The sequence below is a fragment of the Hypomesus nipponensis genome, chromosome 6 (genome assembly GCF_054491055.1).
Source record: "Hypomesus nipponensis isolate SF chromosome 6, ASM5449105v1, whole genome shotgun sequence".
Classification (NCBI taxonomy): domain Eukaryota; kingdom Metazoa; phylum Chordata; class Actinopteri; order Osmeriformes; family Osmeridae; genus Hypomesus; species Hypomesus nipponensis.
In genome coordinates, this window is record NC_140366.1 from 17,359,179 (window position 1) to 17,380,405 (window position 21,227).

Here is a 21,227-nt window from a genome sequence, read left to right on the forward strand (position 1 = left end):
ACCAGGCGGTTATCGGAAGAAGACTGTAGGTGACGGATGGGAGTGTAAGGATGCAGGAGAGACTTGATGTAGTCGGGTGCAGTCCCGTTCACTGCTCGGAAGGTCAGTACCAGGTTTGATCAATAGTGGAAGCAACACCTCCCTCATCTGGCCAGAGCAGAACATTGCCTTACGGTTTATTATAAAAACTATTGGAGTCGCTAAGCTTAAATCAGACCTGGTAAAAAAAAAATCTTCCATTAGATGATAGCATGTAAACCGCAGAGTGTAATGTGAGGTGGAAAACGTGTTTGGTTTTTAGACGAATAGCGGCGAGTGTGATACATCTCGTTAAGATTCTAAACTCTCTTGCTGCATTTTTTACATCCGGTGTCTTAGTTCAGAGTGTAACAAGCGCTACTTCTTTGCCATTGGTCAATTTTGATGTTGTGAAACGTTATTGGTCAGTCAAACACACGCCTTTACTTCAACGCCACTCAACAACAAAACACATACAAGGTCAGAATGTGTGCTTACTAATACAATTGCGTTAGCTGAAAACATACCCTCTTGCTGTGAAAGTCTTCTATCATATCCATATGTAGGATGTTTTATGTTTCTTCACAACTTAAGCTGAATAATGCATTTTACAGCTAGTGCAGGCTAGTTAGCTATATAGCTAGCTAGCTAAAGCAGGAACATACCTGAACTAATGTCATGAAATTGACAGCCAGTTTGGCAACATGCAAATTACTTAAGTTATATCGTTTTTGCAAACACAACGTTTATCTTATTGTATGTCACTTAAAGTCGCCCAAATGACTAATACCAGGTTTCCAGCCATTCTTTGAAGTACACCAACACTTAAACAGATAGTAGCTATAGCTACTAGCGGGGTGGTAAACGTAATCGTATATGTAATCGGCCTCTAACCGTGTGTGTTACACGCCTTAATGACTGCATAACTGTGCTGTTATATTGAGATTAGAGAGACAGTTGTTAGTGAATCTATTTTCAACGTTTTAATTATTTTAATTATCACCAACTCTTCATCTCTGTCTACACAGGTGTCTCATGTGTGACTGAGTCCTCCAGACAGCCTACAGCATGCTGACCGCACAGAGAGCATGTGCAGCTCTAACTGCTCAGCGACTTGTTGGGGCCTCCGTCTCCGGCACACACACACGCTCCCGCAAGTTCCGCACCGCCGCTCGCAGTCGTGACGAGCTGGAGCTCAACCCAGAATGGGCGAACCTGGCCAAGAAGCAGCTCAAAGGGAAGAACCCCGAGGACCTGATCTGGCGCACACCCGAAGGCATCAACATCAAGCCCGTTTATACAAAGTCAGACTCTGCTGCGGTCCCAGATGAACTACCAGGAGTCTTCCCCTACACTAGGGGGCCCTATCCTACCATGTACACATCTAGACCCTGGACCATCAGACAGTATGCTGGTTTCAGCACAGTGGAGGAAAGCAACAAGTTTTACAGAGATAATATCAAAGGTAAATACTTTACACCTCGTGGACACGTCTAGAGCCAGGACTGTAAACATCTTTCAGTGTTTGTGGTCACCCTCTGTCATGGCAGTTCTTTTTGATGTTATCAGCTTTAAAAATTGTGTAAATATTCGTGCAGCAATGAAAAGGCCTTGTTATACAATTTTCTGTTCTTAAGGTCAGTCGAATAAAATAAACTTAATCCAATCAAAGATAAATTCAATCATTTAAAGCGCCTGATGTAAAACGTAAAGACTCTTAAAGTCTCAAGTCTAGTTTATGGTTGAATCCCCTCCATCTTACCGCTTGTAGTAATCTCTCTTTCCTCTCAAACTTACTCTCTCTCTCTCTCTCCCTGTTTCTCTATTTCAAGCTGGTCAGCAAGGTCTGTCCGTGGCCTTTGACCTCCCCACGCACAGAGGCTACGACTCAGACAATCCCCGCGTCCATGGAGACGTGGGAATGGCTGGAGTTGCCATAGACACCGTGGAGGACATGAAGATGCTGTTTGACGGAATCCCACTGGAGCGCATGTCCGTTTCCATGACGATGAACGGGGCGGTGATCCCTGTCTTGGCTATGTTCATAGTGACAGGAGAGGAGCAGGGGGTGTCCAAAGCTAAGCTTACAGGGACCATCCAGAATGACATCCTGAAAGAGTTTATGGTGCGCAACACCTATATCTTCCCCCCGGAACCATCAATGCACGCTATCGCGGATATCTTCGCCTACACATCGCAAGTAGGCATCCACTTTGTTTATTTAAGTAACTTTTACAGCCTTGATTCAGTACCCGGTAGAAGTTCCTATTGAGTTCTGCAAATCAAATTACAAATTTGGTTTGTGTTTACCTTCCAACCCTAACAGAACATGCCCAAGTTCAATTCCATCTCGATCAGCGGCTACCACCTTCAAGAAGCTGGCGCCGATGCCATCTTGGAGGTGGCCTACACCATTGCCAACGGCTTGGAGTACTGCCGCACAGGGCTGAAAGCTGGCCTCACCATCGACGAGTTTGCTCCCAGGTAAGTAACGGGACCTTCTCGCACGGTAATTTGTAATTTGTGTTGGGGGGGGGGGGGAGCTTGGGCCGCGACTTTAAAGAATTTGGCCTGGCAGGAATGATAATAATAATAATAATAATAAATAATAATAATAAGAAGAAGAAGACTTTATTTATATAGCACATTTCATACAAGAATTGCAGCTCAATGTGCTTTACATAAATAAATAAAAACAATAATACAAGCGATAACAGTAATAAATATAAATAAATAAGAATACTAATTAAAATGTAACTCAACAAAATACAAGCTGCAGTCTTTGTGGGAATCTTAACTAATATATAGATGCTTAACTAACAGCACTGATCAGGTAAAGGCCCGTGGCTTGACGGTGTGGAAAGCTTGTCCGCTGTCCGTGGTGCTCATTGCCAACCTTGATATGAGAAATAAATATTCAGCTACATTTTTTTTTGTCTAAAACTCCATTTATTTCATTTATTAATCAGCATTCCCACAGCACTGGTCATAAGATCTGTATCAAGATCATAACTTCACACAAAAACCCATGTGTGAAAGTAATGGATGGCCTTATAAAGCCCAGAGCAGTCACAAAGTCTCAGTTATGTTCCCACAGTCTCTCTCTGTTGTCTTGAGTTTGCCCGTCTCCAGTGTGCCCCGTGGAGCCATGTGACAGCGCTCCAGATCAGATAGTACAGTGCAGACCTCCGGGGAGGAGCTCTGCGGTGAGATCTGTCTCTCTCCCAAGGTGCTGAAGAGGAACTACATATTCACTGACCTTACCATCTCACTCAGGCTCTTTTGTTTTGTTCTGAGTGTTCTGTTATGCGTCATAAGCTACATGCCGGCCCTCATCATCCATCCCTCTTCCTCCCTTTATCCTCCTTCCATTTGCTCCCTGCAGCACACTGGAGCTAACCTGCCAATCATACAGACACTTCCTGGTTTGTGGGATGGTGGTGATCTTGAAACATCCTCATCATCCAGTCTATAGTGACAGGGCCTTCACTTGAATGGCATTGATTGAGGCAAGCGTCGGTCATTCACAGAGAAAAGCATTTTATAAAGTTGGAGGCTGGCTCAATCCTGAACTCATTTATTTGGTTCTTTGGAGTGTTTTGACAGAATTATTTGTCTCTGACATGAAGATGCATGTTTTTAGACAAATCTTTCACATGCACACTCCCTCCCTCTCTCCCTCTGTCCTGTCAGGTTGTCGTTCTTCTGGGGCATTGGCATGAACTTCTACATGGAGATAGCCAAACTGCGGGCTGGGCGGAGACTCTGGGCCACGCTGATCAAGAAGAACTTCCAGCCCAAGATGGCCAAGTCCCTCCTCCTCAGAACGCACTGCCAGACCTCAGGATGGTCTCTCACTGAACAGGTACCTGCAGCCGACACTGGCACCATGGGATCCTGCATGGGGTTTTCACAGGCATATAACGTCAGATTTGCTGTTCTAACAGACACGATTGTCTTCAGCATCAGTGAATTCAGACGGATCTGAATGTGGATGTTGTAGGAAGGCACTTCCATGTCGAGTGTCTGTGCTAGACCCTGAGAGCTCTGTCTGTGCTAGACCCTGAGAGCTCTGTCTGTGCTAGACCCTGAGAGCTCTGTCTGTGCTAGACCCTGAGAGCTCTGTCTGTGCTAGACGCTAGACCCTGAGAGCTCTGTCTGTGCTAGACCCTGAGAGCTCTGTCTGTGCTAGACCCTGAGAGCTCTGTCTGTGCTAGACCCTGAGAGCTCTGTCTGTGCTAGACCCTGAGAGCTCTGTCTGTGCTAGACGCTGAGGGCTCTGTCTGTGCTAGACCCTGAGAGCTCTGTCTGTACTAGACGCTGAGGGCTCTGTCTGTGCTAGACCCTGAGAGCTCTGTCTGTGCTAGACCCTGAGAGCTCTGTCTGTGCTAGACCCTGAGAGCTCTGTCTGTGCTAGACCCTGAGAGCTCTGTCTGTGCTAGACCCTGAGAGCTCTGTCTGTGCTAGACCCTGAGAGCTCTGTCTGTGCCCCCCTCCAGGATCCCTACAACAACGTGGTGCGGACCGTGATCGAGGCCATGGCAGCAGTGTTCGGGGGGACCCAGTCACTCCACACCAACTCGTTTGACGAGGCTCTGGGTCTTCCCACGGTCAAGAGCGCCCGCATCGCCCGCAACACCCAGATCATCATCCAGGAGGAGTCTGGGATACCAAACGTAGCCGACCCTTGGGGCGGATCCCACATGATGGAGGCCCTGACAGATGACGTTTACAACACCGCCTTAAAGGTCAGGGGTCAAGAGGGTCAAGGGCCAGTGCTCCACCGCTTAAAACTTTGTTTTTCCAACTTGTCTAGAAGAGATTTGCTCCATGTTAGTATGTGTGTTTGTGTGTGTTGTCCTCTCCTGTGTAGTTCATCAATGAGATTGAGGACATGGGGGGCATGGCCAGGGCTGTGGCGGAGGGCATTCCTAAACTACGCATAGAGGAGTGTGCTGCCCGCAGACAGGCTCGCATAGACTCAGGTACTGCACACTACCACCCTGACCTAACTGTTCCTCCTGCTCTCAATCTCCTGCTCTCTCCCTCCTGCTCTCTCCCTCCTGCTCTCTCCCTCCTGCTCTCTTCCTCCTGCTCTCTCCCTCCTGCTCTCTCCCTCCTGCTCTCTCCCTCCTGCTCTCTCCCTCCTGCTCTCTCCCTCCTGCTCTCTCCCTCCTGCTCTCTCCCTCCTGCTCTCTCCCTTCTGCTCTCTCCCTTCTGCTCTCTCCCTCCTGCTCTCTTCCTCCTGCTCTCTTTCTCCTGCTCTCTCCCTCCTGCTCTCTCCCTCCTGCTCTCTCCCTCCTGCTCTCTCCCTCCTGCTCTCTCCGTTCTGCTATCTCCCTCCTGCTCTCTCCCTCCGGCTCTCTCCCTCCCTCTGTCTCCTGCCTGCTCTCTTTCTCCTGCTCTCTTCCTCCTGCTCTCGATCTCCTGCTCTCTCCCTCCTGCTCTCTCCCTCTTGCTCTCTCTCCCTCCTGCTCTCTCTCCCTCCTGCTCTCTCTCCCTCCTGCTCTCTCTCCGTCCTGCTCTCTCCGTCCTGCTCTCTCCCTCCTGCTCTCTCCCTCCTGCTCTCTCCGTCCTGCTCTCTCCCTCCTGCTCTCTCCCACCTGCTCTCTCCCTCCTGCTCTCTTCCTCTCCTCCCCAACCCTTTAAGGTAAGTGTTTCCCCCAAGGCAGACTGTGGGCCCAGTCAGGCAGAAGGCATCCACTCAATATTTAATTAAACTTTTTTGGGGGGAAGGGGGGATATTGTTTCATTCAGCACATGCGTTAATCCCAAGGGCCAAAGAAGCAGCTCCTAAAGTAAGCACAACAGTTAGTCTAGAACCAGAAGTGCACAGAAGGTTACTGGTTAGTTCCCACCAACCATGTCTTTATTTACCAGACATATTGCAACCATATTGCATGCTCTTTCAGTATACGATGTCTTTCTTTAGAAGGCCTTCTAAATTGAAAAGGACAGCAGAACACCTTGAAAGTACCTCCACACTGTCCACTGAATACATTCTATAGAAAGTCATGAGTTAGTGGATGGAGAGTGCTCCTCAGTCAGTCGTGTTGATGTGTAGTCATGCATAAGGGCCCTAAGAACACCCCAAACACTCTGTTCCCGCCCCAGAGAACCTCCAGACCTACACCCAGACCCATACAGTTTACAAAATAGCACAACCACCAATTAGTCACATGCTTCATTTAGATTCGAGTTGGAGGGCAGAGCTGCCAGCTGTTGTGGTCTTCTCGTTCAGCAGATGGCGTCAGCATTGTTGCTGACCACGCCAGTCCCTGAGAAGAAAGGCAGCCGGCTGGATGCCCAACGGTTTCTGCCTTCTCCAAGGGAACCGTGTCTGATGAGAGCAGCGAGTTAGCACACCTTCCGGGACTTGCCTCACATCTGTCCCCAGATACTGGAGGGGGAATGGCTATCACACATTTCTCTGTGTGCGATCTGACCCTGAGTCTTCCCTCCTCATCCTCAAACGTTCAGATTCCCATAAAATTCCACAGCAGCTCTCAATCACATCCTGAATGCGCCGAAGCGGACATATGTATTAAAGTGGACTGTAAAACTCTCCATTCTCATATGAATTCCACATAGTCCTTTGTACACAGTTTGCATATATGAATTTTAACCGCAATTTTGTGGACGGCGTGGCCGCGGGCTAGCTCCAAGGTGGCCTGGGGGCCTGCCAATCCAGGGGTCTCTCTGGGGAACCGAGCAGAAGCAATCTAGTAGCTCTGCCTATCGCACACTCCGTTCCTTGGTCTCACACGTTCATCATTGGCCTTACAAAACCCTGCTATGGAAGGAGTCGCACACTTACTGCAGGTGTGTGTGTGTGTGTTGAGGGTGTGTTTACACAGATGGTGTGATGTAGCTGGGATTTCGAGGCTAATGATAAGGGAATTGTTGTCAAGTGTGGCCCTCTAAAGTGTGTGTGCATGTTAATTCAGGGATTTGGTTGGATTTCAGTTGTCGATCTATTCATCTTCTGTGACTCTCCGTGGAGAATGGGCCTTGACAAAAGGCTGAAGCTTTATTGGGGCCAGGCTGTGTCTCGTTGTCATGTTGTCTTAACCAGATGAGAAATTACATCCCAAATCCAAAACACCATAGCAACAAGATCCATGCTCTTATTGCTGTCTCACTAAACACACAGATAAGGGACAAAAATCTAATAAAGACAGGCAATATCCATGTAACAAATCTTGGGTGCCTAAGACTTCTGCCCAGTGCTGTGAATATAGTATACAATTCTCTCTCTTATCACTTTAATATCATGGGAATTGACTTTCATGGGGTTGCATTGGTTTTCTCAGTATTCACACCTGTTTGACCAAAAACACACATACCCACCCCTCCCGCACAGGAGGCCTCATTCAGGTAGCCTGAACTCCTGGCTCCATCTCCCTCATCTGTGCCTTTCATCCCCGCGAGAACCCCTGGCTATCGTCACATGCCAGAGGATTGGCCTTGTGAACACGGCAGGGGTTAGCCAGCCTGTGGCACGCTAGGGAGCCTTTCCAACTGCTGCTGCCTTCTTCACAGAGCCAGAGAGTGGGAGAGAGGGGGAGGGATGGGGAGGGAGCCCTTCCAACTGCTGCTGCCCTCTTCACAGAGCCAGGGCCTGTGAAGACAGAGGGACAGAGAGAGGGACAGAGAGAGGGACAGAGAGAGGGACAGAGAGAGGGACAGAGAGAGGGGAAGGGATTTGAGGGGGAGGGAGAGGGGGGAGGTGGAGAAATGAGGTGACTTGGGATCTGTCAGTGTTCCTTGCCAAGTGAACCCATTGGGAGCAAACTGGCTACTGTCTAGCTTTGAAAGGGACCCCCCCAACCAGTGTGTGTTCTCTGTGTAAAAGAGGGATTTAGTCTCTTGTGACGAAAACAAACACAGATGTTCCCATGCTTTCAGCTGGCAGTAGCTGGTGCTGCTCAGGTAGCAGATGTGTGTGTGTGTTTGTGTGTGTTCTTGGTCGTCTCATTGATCCAGAATGTGTCACCTCATGATTGGCCTCCACAGGTAGCGAGGTCATTGTGGGTGTGAACAAGTATCGTCTGGAGACGGAAGAGACGGTGGAAGTGCTGGCTATAGACAACACCAGCGTGCGCAATAAACAGATCGACAAACTGAAGAACGTGAGTAACATTGTACGCTCACAAGGGTCTGTGTCTGTCTGTCTGTCTGTCTGTCTGTCTGTCTGTCTGTCTGTCTGTCTGTCTGTCTGTCTGTCTGTCTGTCTTCTTAGATCACATCACAGCTCCAGCGATAGTCTTACCATTTTGCTCACAAACACATCCATGCCACATTGTTTGAACTCGTTTTAAGAGTTCAAACAAACACGCTAGATCATATGTTCCATCTGTGGTATTAGACCAGCAAAGGAATGTTGCCCAAAAATAACCTATCAGCTATATCAGGGTTCAGGTTCAGGTCTGATTAAGGAGTCAATTAAGGAGTCGACCTTGCTACAGATGGTTATCTGGGGAAAGGTGAATTGAAGTTTAGATTGAATTGCTGTGCTCTACAATATAGTGCTTGGCTCTCTAACAGGGTTCAGCCAAACATGTTTCAATAAACCGCTGACTTCTCCTAAACTGAAGTTACAACGCTTCAGCTGACAAAAACGCAAACAAATATTCATAGAGACCTTGGATAAGAGTCAGGAAGTAAAATAAGAGGTTTTTAACTCAACAAAGATATTACCATTATCTGTGCTGAGTTATAACATTGAGGTTATATAATAATCAGCAATACAAAGGACTCACACATACACACAAAATAGGGCTATGTGTCTCTGCAATGCAACTGAAATAAATCATTTGGATAATTTAATTATATTTCCCCAAATCCGCACCACTCCAAATGTTTCCAGCCTTAATGCCATTTGATCATAACCCTCCATAGCAAATGCAGGGCACTACTTGATGCTATTTTCTAAGTCTTCTGTTCAAAGATAAATTTGAGTCATAAGACGTTTACTCTTCGACAGGTCAGCAAACGCTTTGTGACCTCAATTTGTTTAAACGATTTTTTGTTAACCTCGACCTACGGTCGAGATTTGAACAAATCTCTGCCTACAAAGGGGTTTGCAGACCTGTCGAAGAGTAAACATTTGCAGTTTGTGTATTACCAGAGAATGTCTAATATAGAGAGAACTGCCACTCTCGGGAAACTTCCGGGTTCTGAACTGGTTGAAGTTCCATGTGAGGGCGCTAACGAGCGAGTGCAGAATGAATGGAGGTCTATGGAGCGGTACCCCTCAAAATCCACTTTTCTCAGGATATAATTTTTTGTCTAGTAATTTGAATTCTGAATTCGAATTCGAAAAAAATACACACTGCTGGCTGTTAGATTGTTTTAAAGTCGCCTTTCTGTTCTAAAAAGCTTTTGAAAATGTCATTGACGTCATACACATCGTACGACCAGAGCTACTGCTTGACGGCAAGCTCTGGTCACTTACTTTTTTCTCTCAGGGCATCGACAACACAGCTGACAGGTTAGGCTCTCCCTGTCAATACACATGCTTGAAAGAGTTTTGTCTTGCTAATGTTGTTGCTAATGTTGTTAATGCTCCGACATTCTGATTCCGCTTCGGATGCCATCAAGCGGGAGCTCTGGTCGTATCAGTCCTTTACTAACCAATCAGCATTCAGTAGCAGAATGCTAGCGTGTTATGGGCAACAACGACTCACCATGTAAGAAATCAACACATAAGTCATAAGTACTCGTTCATTCAATTTTCGACCTATAATCCATGTTGAACATGCACAAACTACAATCAAGTCGGATATTTTTCAACGACAATCAGGCGAAAGAGACTAATTTAGCCGTTTAGCTCCATAGACTCCCATTCAACATGCACTCGCTCGCGATCACCCCCAGTGGAACTCTGGTGGAACTGCAGCCAAATTCGGTACAATGGGGTTTAATAGGGAGTGGCAAGGCTCTCATTTAACAGGCTCTGGTATTACTTTTAATGAAGACCTTTATCTGTCCTAGGAATACGGTGGCCCTGGAGTACAAATCACACCCCCTAATATGAGTACATCCCCCAAATGAAAACACTCCCCCCGAATACGAATCAACTCCCCCCAAATCGGATGACTTGTTCACTTCCCCCCAATACAAAAACACGCTCCCCCAAATGGAAAACGAAATTACATTAACTCTGAACGGAAAGGGTAGGTACTACACTTAAGCGCTGATTGGATGCTAGTAGGCTAAGAAATTGATCGACAGAAATAAAAAATGCAATAGCCTGACAGAGTTACGTGCACTAGGACATTTATTTGGGTATCGAAGCATGTAGCATAGGCTACGTATGCAAAAGCATAAATTGCGTGTTAAACATAGCCAAACAACTAGTCCACGTTACTCTGTCATTATTTTGAACTTGATCGTTTTGGTTGGAAGAAAAGAGGAAACATTAATGTTTACAATTCAGAGTCATGACACTACTCTTTATTTGAATCAGGGTCATTCCTATGAAATAATCTCTGATATGCTGTTAACGTTTCACAATGTAAGTAGCCAATGCGCACGCTAAAAACGCAGTTGAAGGCAGGACTTTTCAGAAGAACAAACTAATAGTCCACCACAGAAGAACGAAATGCCACAATGACAGAGTAACGTGGACTCTGTCACGTTACTCTGTTTCGTGTTAAATGTAAAAATCGATAGCCAAACAGTTTGCCTATCGATTTTTACATTTAACACGAAATACTTTTGCCTAAGTTGCCTACTATTTGCTACATTCTTCGATAGCCAAACAAATGTTCTGGTGCACGTAACTCTGCCAGGCTATTGCATTTTGTACTTCTGTCAATCATTTCATATTTCTTGTTAGTTAGTCTACTGCATCCAATCATCGCTAAAGTGTAGTACCTACCCTTTCCGTTCAGAGTTAATGTAATGTCGTTTTCCATTTGGGGGAGCTGTTTTTGTATTGGGGGGAGGTGAACAAGTCATCCGATTTGGGCGGAGTTAACTCGTATTCGGGGGGGCGGGGGGGGGGGGACATCATTCAATGTCTGGTCCAACGTGTGTAGATCTGATCCGCTGAAGGAAAGGTTACTCCTCAGGCTCTTGTGTTGCATCCTTGACCTGTTAACCCTTGGTAGAATTCTTTGTTTCCTACTATCTGGTGTCAGAAACATGGATTTGGACTGCTAGCAGGCAGATGGCTTCATCCACTCTGACCTATTATTGTACATTAGATCATTTTCATTCCTCCACCGCTGTGATTCAAAATGCATCTGTAAGCCAACACCTGCTCCAAGGCATACAGCTGCACATATGGCCAAAGTTGTGATCTCCTTTACATGATGTCTGCCTGGGTAGAGGCAGATCAGATGAACAGCAGGATTATCTCCTCCTGGAGATTTTTTTTTTTTTTTTTTTTGCATAGTCTTTTTCCATTCGTTGAGCACAAAGGGATTAGGCAGTGTAGAATCAAGTCCATTTGATCTGCATTAGGAGCTGTACACATTGGCACTGGAGCACCAGTGCCCGTAAAGCCAGGTTTTACCACGGTAATGCTGCAGGGCACGAGGCAATGTCTGTCTATCTGGCTCTCCTGAAAGGTCACTTATCATCAAACAGGGTTGACCTGAGAGAAGAGCAGCACAGATGGATCACGTTCACATCCCTCCCTCTTCACGCTTCTGTCTCTCAGGGAAACGGCTGGTCAGACTCTCAGACAAGTGTAGGTTTGGTTACTGAAGACAGAGGTGGGCTGGTTGAGGGACTAGTTGTTGAGATTTGAAATAGAAAGACTGTTTTTTAAATGCCTGATCAACATGAACCATTTGTTAGCTTCATCCTGAGGTAAGCTGAACTCCTTATATAATGATTAACCTTCCTGTCTGTTTCTCATTCTGTGTGTCTACCTGTCTGTCTTCTTGTCTGTTCTCTGAACGTCCATCTGTATTTCTTTGTCTGTCTGCCTGCCTGTCTGTTTTCAGCAGGGTCTGTGTGGACATTGATTTATAGAAACTGGTGAAGCACAGCCCTTTAATAAAGAGATCTACAGCCAAGCCTAATTGCTCAATAACTGATGTTTCAGTTTCAGCTGTTGTGTCACAGGGGCTAATTAGAAACACACACTTTACACACACACACAGTTACACTCTTCATAGTGTACTGTGAGATGGATACAGTCTCAGTATGTGACAGTATGTGATGTCCTCCCTGTAAAGACTGGTCCTTAAGACTTAATGCTAATGTTGTGGCTGTGTTCTCCCCGCAGGTCAGAGCGAGCCGTGATGCAGAGAAGGCCAGGGCGTGTCTGGCAGCCATCGAGGAGTGCGCTCGCACACGGGAGGGAAACCTCCTGGGCCTGGCTGTGGAGGCAGCCCGGGCCAGGTACGCCCCCAAACCCCGCACCCGTCGTGCTCTAGCAAAGGGTTCTAGAATGCTCCTAGCTTGGCTCTAGAATGGTTTTGGTATGGTTCTAGAATGCTCCTAGCTTGGCTCTAGAATAGTTTTGGTATGGTTCTAGAATGCTCAGAGCTTGGCTCTAGAATGATTTTGGTATGGTTCTAGAATGCTCCTAGCTTGGCTCTAGTCCTTTTCCACTGGTTTGTCTTTATAATCCTTGCGAGGGAACATGTTCTCTTAAACAGGTGTTCAGTCGGGGAGATCACAGACGCCATGAAGACTGTGTTCGGAGAGCACAAAGCCAGCACCAGGATGGTGAGCGGAGCCTATCGCAGCGAGTATGGAGAAAATGAAGAAATCTCGCTGACCAACAACAGGTAAGCTGGAGACTAGGACTGTTACAAGGCTTCATGAAGCCTCTCTTTAATCTGATTATGAAGGTGTTTGTAAACAAGGTTTTTTATTTAAAAAGAAAATGCATCCCTTGAGTGATACTGTGTTAGGCATTTAGATAATCATGCACATCATTTTCATAGTCCTCATCTTTTTGAGAACAGCAAAGCAGAGTGTGTCGCATTTGTTTGTACAGTACAATGGTGTTCTGTAATCAGGCATCAGGAGTGTTCATTCAGACATTTTGTGGTGGGACAGGGACACTAGATCCCAGACGTTGTCTTTGTATGTGCTAATGAAGTCATTTCCTGCATGGCGTTTCCAGGGTTATTGAGTTTAAAAAGCATGAGGGGAGAAACCCTCGTTTATTGGTGGCAAAGATGGGCCAGGATGGTCATGACAGGGGCGCAAAGGTCATCGCCACAGGCTTTGCTGACCTGGGCTTTGATGTGGACATTGGACCTCTCTTCCAGGTGAGTCCGCACGTACAGTGGTGATGGTGTGCTCATGGGTTTGGATTTAAATAATGCTAATAATAATGGATTCAGTTGGTCCGAAGTGGGATGTACAGATTAGGACGTGAACCTGGAACCAGGGCTCGCAACTAACCTTTGTCCTCACTGTCCCAGTACCATCCTGAAGTGCAAAATTAACCGTCCCAAACTGAACTTGACCTGTCCCAAAATGTAAATTCTTGTGTTATTAAAATTCTGACATGGGTCAAGATTATTTCAGACACTATTTAAGTAATCCATACAGTCGTGGGGCTCAAATCAATGTCTGAATTTCAATGTGAACACAGACACAAGAGAATACAAAGTTGTCTTGCTTGTTTCGTGGTGGGGCTAGCACAATTATTGGTGTGGCTGTGGTAAAAAAGGTTTTTAAAACATTGTTTTGGGGGGAGGGGGGGGGGGTTTCGACGGGACTCTGTTTGTTTCTAGCCTTGTCTGCAACGACTAGACCAGTCTCAAGCTACACTACTGAGCTTTACCCATTCCCTTGTGAGATGTTGTGTGATGTTGTAGACAGCGATGGCCTGTATGATCTGAGGGGCCTTAGGTTAAATTTATTCCAACGAGGTTGTTTATTACTCTATATTACAGTGAGCAGCTGTAGGGACATATAAAAGAGCATGGTTAAAGCTGTTTAACGAGATAAAATAGCCCAAACTAGTGTTGTATTGCTAGGAGTGAAGTCCTCTGTAGACCAAGCCAAAACATTCCCCACAAACGAAGAACACAGCTGCTCTGCAGATCAAAGGAGAATACCTTGGAGTTAAGCTACTGTTTCACACAAGTTTTGAAAATATCACTAATCCCTCGCTTTTATTCATGCAAGTGCCCATTTCCTTTTGTCTACTGGCTAGGTATCATTAACATTCTCGGCCTCCCTAACCTCTTCCTCTTCAGAAAGAGAGAGACAGAGAGATTGACAATTAGCTGGACCACCAGGGGAAAACCTTCCATGCAGTGAAGTCTGGCAATCTATCTCTTGCTGCTTACCCCCAGAGCCCAGGCTCTCTGCTTTCCTCTCTCTCGGCCAGCTTTTCTCATTCTCGACTCATATTTACATTGACCCTTGCGGTGTTCTAGAGCGATGCTCGAGATCATTTGTCTCCTTACAGAGTGAGGTCACAAGTTGATGGTGTGTTTGGGTCTGCTAGTACAGTAGTGTCTGCTCCATACACTCGGGTGAGACATCTAAACAGTATCATGCTTGTGACAGAGCGATAACGTGGTCTTGGAGTCTGGTCAGCAAATCTAATAAATTCAGTTAAAGCTAAATTTTTAATAGAGACGTTTCCTTTAACGACTTTGATAGAAATCGTACGCCTTTGGATGAAGTTAAAAGCAGGAGGTACGATACGGTCTGTTAGGGTTCTTATCTTTTCGCTGACGTAAGTGACAGAAGCATGTCTTTGTATGACTTTGTGTCAAATCTAGTGTGTAATGACTTCCAATTCAGAGTTGAGATGTGTGTGACACTGTGTCGCCAAGATAAGTCTCAACTATTGTCTAAATCAAATCTCTTGCTGTCATCCATCAACCTTGTTTTACTTCCCACCACAGCCAAAGATTAAACTTGCTCTGGCCAAGTCATAATTTATTTTTGTACAGACACAGTCAAAAAAATCCATCAATCATAAATACCATCAAAATTGCGAGTATGTGACCAAGGGAAATGTCAGACGATTGTTCAGAGGGGTGAGTGGGACCCGTGTGTGTCTCTTACATGTCTGGAACCTGTGTTTCATAACTGCCTCGTGTGCGTCACCGCTCCTCTGAGACGTCATCGAAGTGAACACTTCACCTGGCAGTATTTACATGTTGTGATGCGTCTTCCTCCTGTTGTTACACTTTTTGGGATCCTTGATAAAAAGGCATCATCACACATCCAGCGCTCGCTAACCTGTGTCCTCTGCCTGCCCTTGGGACAGCTTCCCTGTAGGTTCACGCCTGGCGTGCTATTTTTTATGGCTAATACATGTCATTTCAGGTGAACCTACATGTAAACAGGCTTTTCTTAAGGTATTGATCGCTGTTAAGTGGAATCTAATTCATTTACACCTGTGTAGCTTCGCAGATCTCTTTTTCTCCAGTAGTTTTCAAGGCAGCTGTCAGATTAAGGGTCTGTCCTTGGTAAAGGACTGAGTTTGTCTGAGGATCCTTGCCGGGCTTAACTTTGTTGTCTCCCTGACGACAAAAACGACCTGAAAGTCACAGTCTTTCATCATGAACAGTTTGTCCTTAAATCCTTTTGTGTGAGTATCAGTCACGTTTTCTCCTGTGTTCCCTTGTGAGAGCAGACTCCACTCGAGGTGGCCCAGCAGGCGGTGGATGCTGATGTGCACTGTGTGGGCGTCAGTACCCTGGCCGCCGGGCACAAGACGCTGGTCCCTGAGCTCATCAAGGAGCTGAGGAACCTGAACCGCCCCGACATCCTGGTCATCTGCGGGGGCGTCATTCCACCACAGGTAACCTCTGTCCTCCAGAGGATCAACACATGACAATTCCCGTATCCCCGCTGATGGATATATTTCTGGTCTCTCTGTCATCTCTGTTTTTCTCTCTCTTTTTCAATCGATTTTTCTCTCTCTCTCTCTCTCTTGCTCTCTCTTTCTTGCTCTCTCTTTCTTGCTCTCTCTTTCTTGCTCTCTCTCTCTCTCTCTCTCTCTCTGTCTCTCTCTCTCTCTCTCTCTCTCTTGCTCTCTCTTTCTTGCTCTCTCTTTCTCCCCCATCTCTGTCTTTCTTACCTTAACAGAAACAATATTTTGCCAGCTTGGGATTAGTCTTACATTCCGGCTGTTTCTCAGGAGGGAGGCTTATCTGGGGGAAGGCTGGATAGCACTCTCCAACACAGCGTCCTCTCACAGTTGAAGCTGTGAAATGGTGGTTTTAGTCTCAGAAGTTTTCTCTGACAGTGTTGAAGTGTGTGCCGAGGAAGATTCTCTAAGTAGGAGAGGATCCTCCCCAAGCCTCACACTTATCGCCAATCCAGATGATAAACTTAAGGAGAAGCTGTGAGCACCCTGGAAATGCTTTCATCTCTGATTTACAGAATTAATTGAATTCCCCCAGTTCTCTCTCTCTCTCCCTCTCTCTCTCTCTCTCTCTCTCCCTCTCTCTCTCTCTCTCTCTCTCTCTCTCTCTCTCTCTCCTCTCTCTCTCTCTCTCTCTCTCTCTCTCTCTCTGTCTCTGTCTCTGTCTCTCTCTCTCTCTCTCTCTCTCTCGCGCTCAGAGACTAGATCTGTATTCAGGATCTCAGGATGGATAGTGTTACAGTAGTAGATCTCAGCTTTTGATTGGGTGAGAAAGGGACTCATGGATGGTTCAGAGAACTGTGATTTTTCCTGCCCCTGCAGAGTGCCCTGCGAGGCTTGTGCTCCACACTTCTGCTTCCTTCCTACATAATCCTTCTGATTCCTGGGTAGGAGGTGGATGGATGTTACATGTGGTGAGCATGAAACTTGTTTGCCAGAACAAAACGGGTGATGCATGACGGCCGATCTTTCTGTCTGCAGGACAGGACTGTGGGTCAATGCTGAAAGCAGTTATTTCCTCCCGGTTCATAGGTGGTTGTTCATAGAAAGGTATCACGCGCTGTTCCAGCCTCGTCTCCGCTGAATGGGAGAGGGCAGCAGCAGATGATCACAGGCTTAATAAAACACATTTCAAACAATGACGAAGAAGATGGTATTTAGAGGGCTGGAGGTTACGAGACAAAGCAGCCTCCTCCTAATTGGCTGCAGAATACAGTGCCTTGTGTGTGTGTTCTGGTTCTAGCACACGGTAGCACAACACAGTCAAGCGAAGCACAGGGCTCACTGTAGCAGGGGGAAGGATGAAGACATCTAGCGTCCTGATCATTTACCATGTTGATGACCTTTCACAAGGAGTCTGTGGGTTGTCATAACAACTGTATTGAGTGATTTTGGATGTAGAGGCCTGGAGTAGTGTTTGTGACTCAAAACAAGCTGCAGATTACACTGATCTAAATTGACATGTAAATCTATAGCTCTGTCTCGGGCTGTCTGTTTCTAGTGATCACCTCTCCACAGTCCGGTTCACGTCACACACAACTCCGGTCAAGTCTGTCGGGGGTACTGGGAGAGCAACCACAACTAGATGTTTTTTCCACAGCCTTCCATTAGCTACACTGCTGTAACCGTGACACTGATGTATCAATTATAGACTTGTTATAGTTAGATGGACATAGTTCAAACCATTTCATAACATGATAAATACTTGAAAAAGGGACATGGAGTTTCCTAGAAATGTCATGTTGTCATAGATGTCTATGGTTGACTAACAATGTTACTTTAATTTATGCTCCTTTTTTTGTTCTAACTCTTGTCAGTAGAACATTCGACTGGGCTGTTCCTACGTAATCAATTTAAAAGAAGCTTTATTTGTCTTTTACGAATGGAAAAGTGTAAACAACCTGAGTTGGAATAATCACTGTATTCATGTTGGATGTTCTCTTGTTTAGAAGGCTGCATTAATAATCCTAGTTGTAGTCATTGTTAGTCAGTTTTTTGTTTTTTTTCATGACAAGAGAATGGTGTTACAGAACAAGATTTGTAGTAGTGGGTTTTTAGCACCCCTGTCGTTTTTTGTCTGATCTGGTCGATGAATTATATCCTTGTGGATATTTCAAGGGGCTGGTTGTGATATAAGATTCAGGACAGTATATGTACAGTAACCAGCCTATACTGTATGTACACGTCTTGCTAGCCTGACGTTGTCATACTCATAATTCTAGTCAGAATATGAGTCTGAAAACTCAGTTGGGCTGTGACTACGGGGCGTGTTTCAACCGAACTCGTAAAACAAATGCCTCTTCGCTCAATTGGATAGACCTACAACCAATCAGAGCAACGTAATGTTATTTGTTGAAAACGAATTCAACCCAAGGGCTCTTTTGTGACGTTGTTGATTACGTTACTGTTGATCATCTGTCCATCATCGTATAAAGCCCGCCCTGGCAATTTCATTGGTCCGCCCAGATCCTGGTTTTATGTAGTTGTTCCCAATACGAGACCCTCCAGACCTAACTTCCCAACCAAATTTTTTTGTGGGCGGGGAGAAGTTGGGCTGGCAGCCAGGCTAACGTCTTGCTTATCTATTGTCTCTTTCAAACTACAAATCCACCGTTCTCTAGATATGAGAACCTATGTTCTTTTCCCCTCCCATGTTCCCTGTGCAGGACTACGAGTTCCTCTTCCAGAGCGGCGTGTGCTGCATCTTCGGCCCGGGCACCCGGATCCCCCAGGCAGCCGTGGAGGTTATTGACAACATCGAGAAGAGCCTGGAGAAGATACGCCAGGCCATGTGAACAGGACCCCACACCACAACACCACCCCACACCACCACCCCACACCATCACCACCACCCCACACCACAACACCACCCCACACCACAACACCACCCCACACCATCACCACCACCCCACACCATCACCACCACCCCACACCACAACACCACCCCACAACACCACCCCACACCATCACCACCACCCCACACCACCACACCACCCCACACCACAACCCCACACCACCACCCCACACCATCACCCCACACCACCCCACCTCACACCACCACCCCACACCATCACCCCACACCACACCACCACCCCACACCACCACACCACCCCACACCACCACCCCACACCATCACCCCACACCACCCCACCTCACACCACCACCACACCACCCCACACCATCACCCCACACCACCCCACCCCACACCATCACCCCACCTCACACCACCACCACCCCACACCACTACCCCACACCACACCACCCCACCTCACACCACCACCACCCCAGCACCACCACCCCACCTCACACCACCACCACACCACCCCACCTCACACCACCACCACCCCACACCACCACCACACCACACCACACCACCACCACCACCACCACCCCACACCACACCACCCCACCACGACTCATGTGGGAAAGATGCTACAGTTGGAAAGTGTGATAATCTGACTGTTTAACTAGAGCCATTGGGTTAGTTATAGTATACATAATGTGTTTTATGAATCAGTTTAGATTCTCAGAGATGCATAATGTAATAAAGTTGTGATTAAAGGAATCGTACGTTCATTTGTATTATGTAACCATCTGTGGCCTCCCATGCTTCTAAGAACTCCGATTTGTTTAATAATGTGTCACAGCAACCCGACTGTTTGGACTTCTAATTAATTCCTGCACTCTTTGATACGATCAAATGCCTCTGTAATCTTGCATTACATTTATTTCAATCAGATTTAGACAGGTCAATATTTAACCAGTATGTGTTTGTATTATAAAGAATATCTGAAGGAAATGATGCATCATTGTTATCTGTATAACGCAGTTCATTGAAGCAGGAAGCACCATGAATACTTAATTGATTTATGAGTAATGCGTCATAAATGTTGTGTTTTGTCAAAGGGAGATTTGTGTAAAAAGAAAAAGGTACAAATTTACGTTAGACCGCTTTAGATTTGGCTTTAAATCCCAGAGGACAGAGCTTAAACGTGGAAAACAGAGAAGACAGTCTATGTTAAGTTCACAGTGGGCTGTTTCTACATTATATACTTAGTCAAATGGAATTTGCCTTACATAAAACCATTTGTATTATCTTGATCTTGTTAAATCCCATCATTTTGGACTTATTGTCGTAGTGGAATGGAGATGGGATTGCGTCCTGGCCCTGCCTTGCATCAATAAGCTTCATGCTCTATTGTGGACAACAACGAGACAGTCTTTCTATTATGTCCACTCTCTTTGGAACTGTGTCCCATGAGGGTGCAGTACAGTTCATGCACGGTGAACAACATTGATTTGCACCGCAACCTGTACACGGTATTTGAACTCCAATAAATACTGTTTGCTTTCAAGTTTTCCTGTGATTGTTTTGAAAGTGGTATTGATGATATGGGTAATGAGTAAATGCATAGTAGGCCATGTTTAACACCATTATATATGTAACTGTGTGCAGTCTCATTCAAGGGTAGATGTTTATGTGATCTTATCCCCAAGCACTTAGTCTCCTTCACTCTGTCCCTCACTTGCTCTGTCCTTGTCTCTCTCTGGGGCAAATGCTTGTTCTTACTTTGATAGGTTAGAACCCTGTTAAAGTCTGTTAAAGAACACTCCCAAAGGCCAAATCCAGCCATTAAGCCCCGGTGAAGCATGGCTTTCAAAAGCTTCCAACGTCCAAAGTCAATACCTCTAAACCTGCTGTTCAGTTCCACGTTTTTGATGATATCTTCCTATTGATCCACCTCTTCATGCTAAATCTGGCCTTTCCAGGTAGAGGCATCACCAAGGACTGTGAAGGAGACGCAGACTAATCAAAGGTGTGGGGAAGTCAGGAGAGGAAAGGGTTCTTATTACACAAAAAAGAGGATAATAAAAAGAGTGCAATATGTGATAAATTATCGGGGATAATTTATATTGATAATAAGTCCTAAGCAATTAGCTCAGTGTAGTCTACACATTGTCTCAATCCTATTCTATTTACTTTTCACAGTCAACTGTCAAACTGCTTTTAATCCTCAGTAACTTTAATGAGCGTCAGTTTTTAATCACATACAATGTACCTCTGAGTTGTAGCTTGGATTCAGGGAACATTTTATTTTCTTTTTTTTCTTAATACCCTATGCCTGTGAACCAGCCACAGCATTGGATAGCCTAGGATGTTATTTGGTTATTTGGTAATCTTTATTACCGCTGTACGTATATGTAAGGGATATATAATGTATAGAACGCCGGTCAGTATCGGGAAAATAAGCCCCGACAGGGCGAACAGCACCCCGACCGCACGTTTAAGTGGTTTTAACAGCCTCAGGGCTGAGAGGAAGAAAAGGATTGATGTTCTTGGTGTGGCAGCCACGACTATGCGAATTATAACAACCACCTCCCTAGTGGTGTGAAACCT

General features: G+C 45.9%; 1 protein-coding gene across 2 annotated transcripts; it reads left to right on the forward strand.

The window, feature by feature from the left end:
• Positions 1-377: 377 nt before the first annotated feature.
• mmut (methylmalonyl CoA mutase) lies at positions 378-20,184 on the forward strand. 2 transcript variants are annotated; one of them, XM_084700183.1, is made up of 13 exons: positions 378-498; positions 1,047-1,483; positions 1,851-2,218; positions 2,345-2,502; positions 3,712-3,883; positions 4,518-4,766; positions 4,892-5,003; positions 8,035-8,150; positions 12,263-12,378; positions 12,639-12,770; positions 13,112-13,259; positions 15,596-15,763; positions 18,496-20,184. In XM_084700183.1, the coding sequence occupies exons 2-13, from the start codon at positions 1,087-1,089 to the stop codon at positions 18,622-18,624; spliced, it is 2,265 nt and encodes a 754-aa protein (XP_084556309.1). In that variant the 5' UTR covers positions 378-498; positions 1,047-1,086; the 3' UTR covers positions 18,625-20,184. The 2 variants fall into 2 exon arrangements, with proteins under 2 accessions (XP_084556309.1, XP_084556310.1); XM_084700184.1 differs by lacking the exon at positions 378-498 and adding an exon at positions 500-580.
• Positions 20,185-21,227: the final 1,043 nt, after the last annotated feature.

Bases quoted from the DNA above. Each gene is read 5' to 3' on its own strand.
- mmut (XM_084700183.1), top strand. From the start codon at position 1,087: ATGCTGACCGCACAGAGAGCATGTGCAGCTCTAACTGCTCAGCGACTT. The intron at 12,379-12,638 runs GTACGCCCCCAA...TCTCTTAAACAG, and splicing joins GTGGAGGCAGCCCGGGCCAG to GTGTTCAGTCGGGGAGATCA. The intron at 12,771-13,111 runs GTAAGCTGGAGA...TGGCGTTTCCAG, and splicing joins ATCTCGCTGACCAACAACAG to GGTTATTGAGTTTAAAAAGC.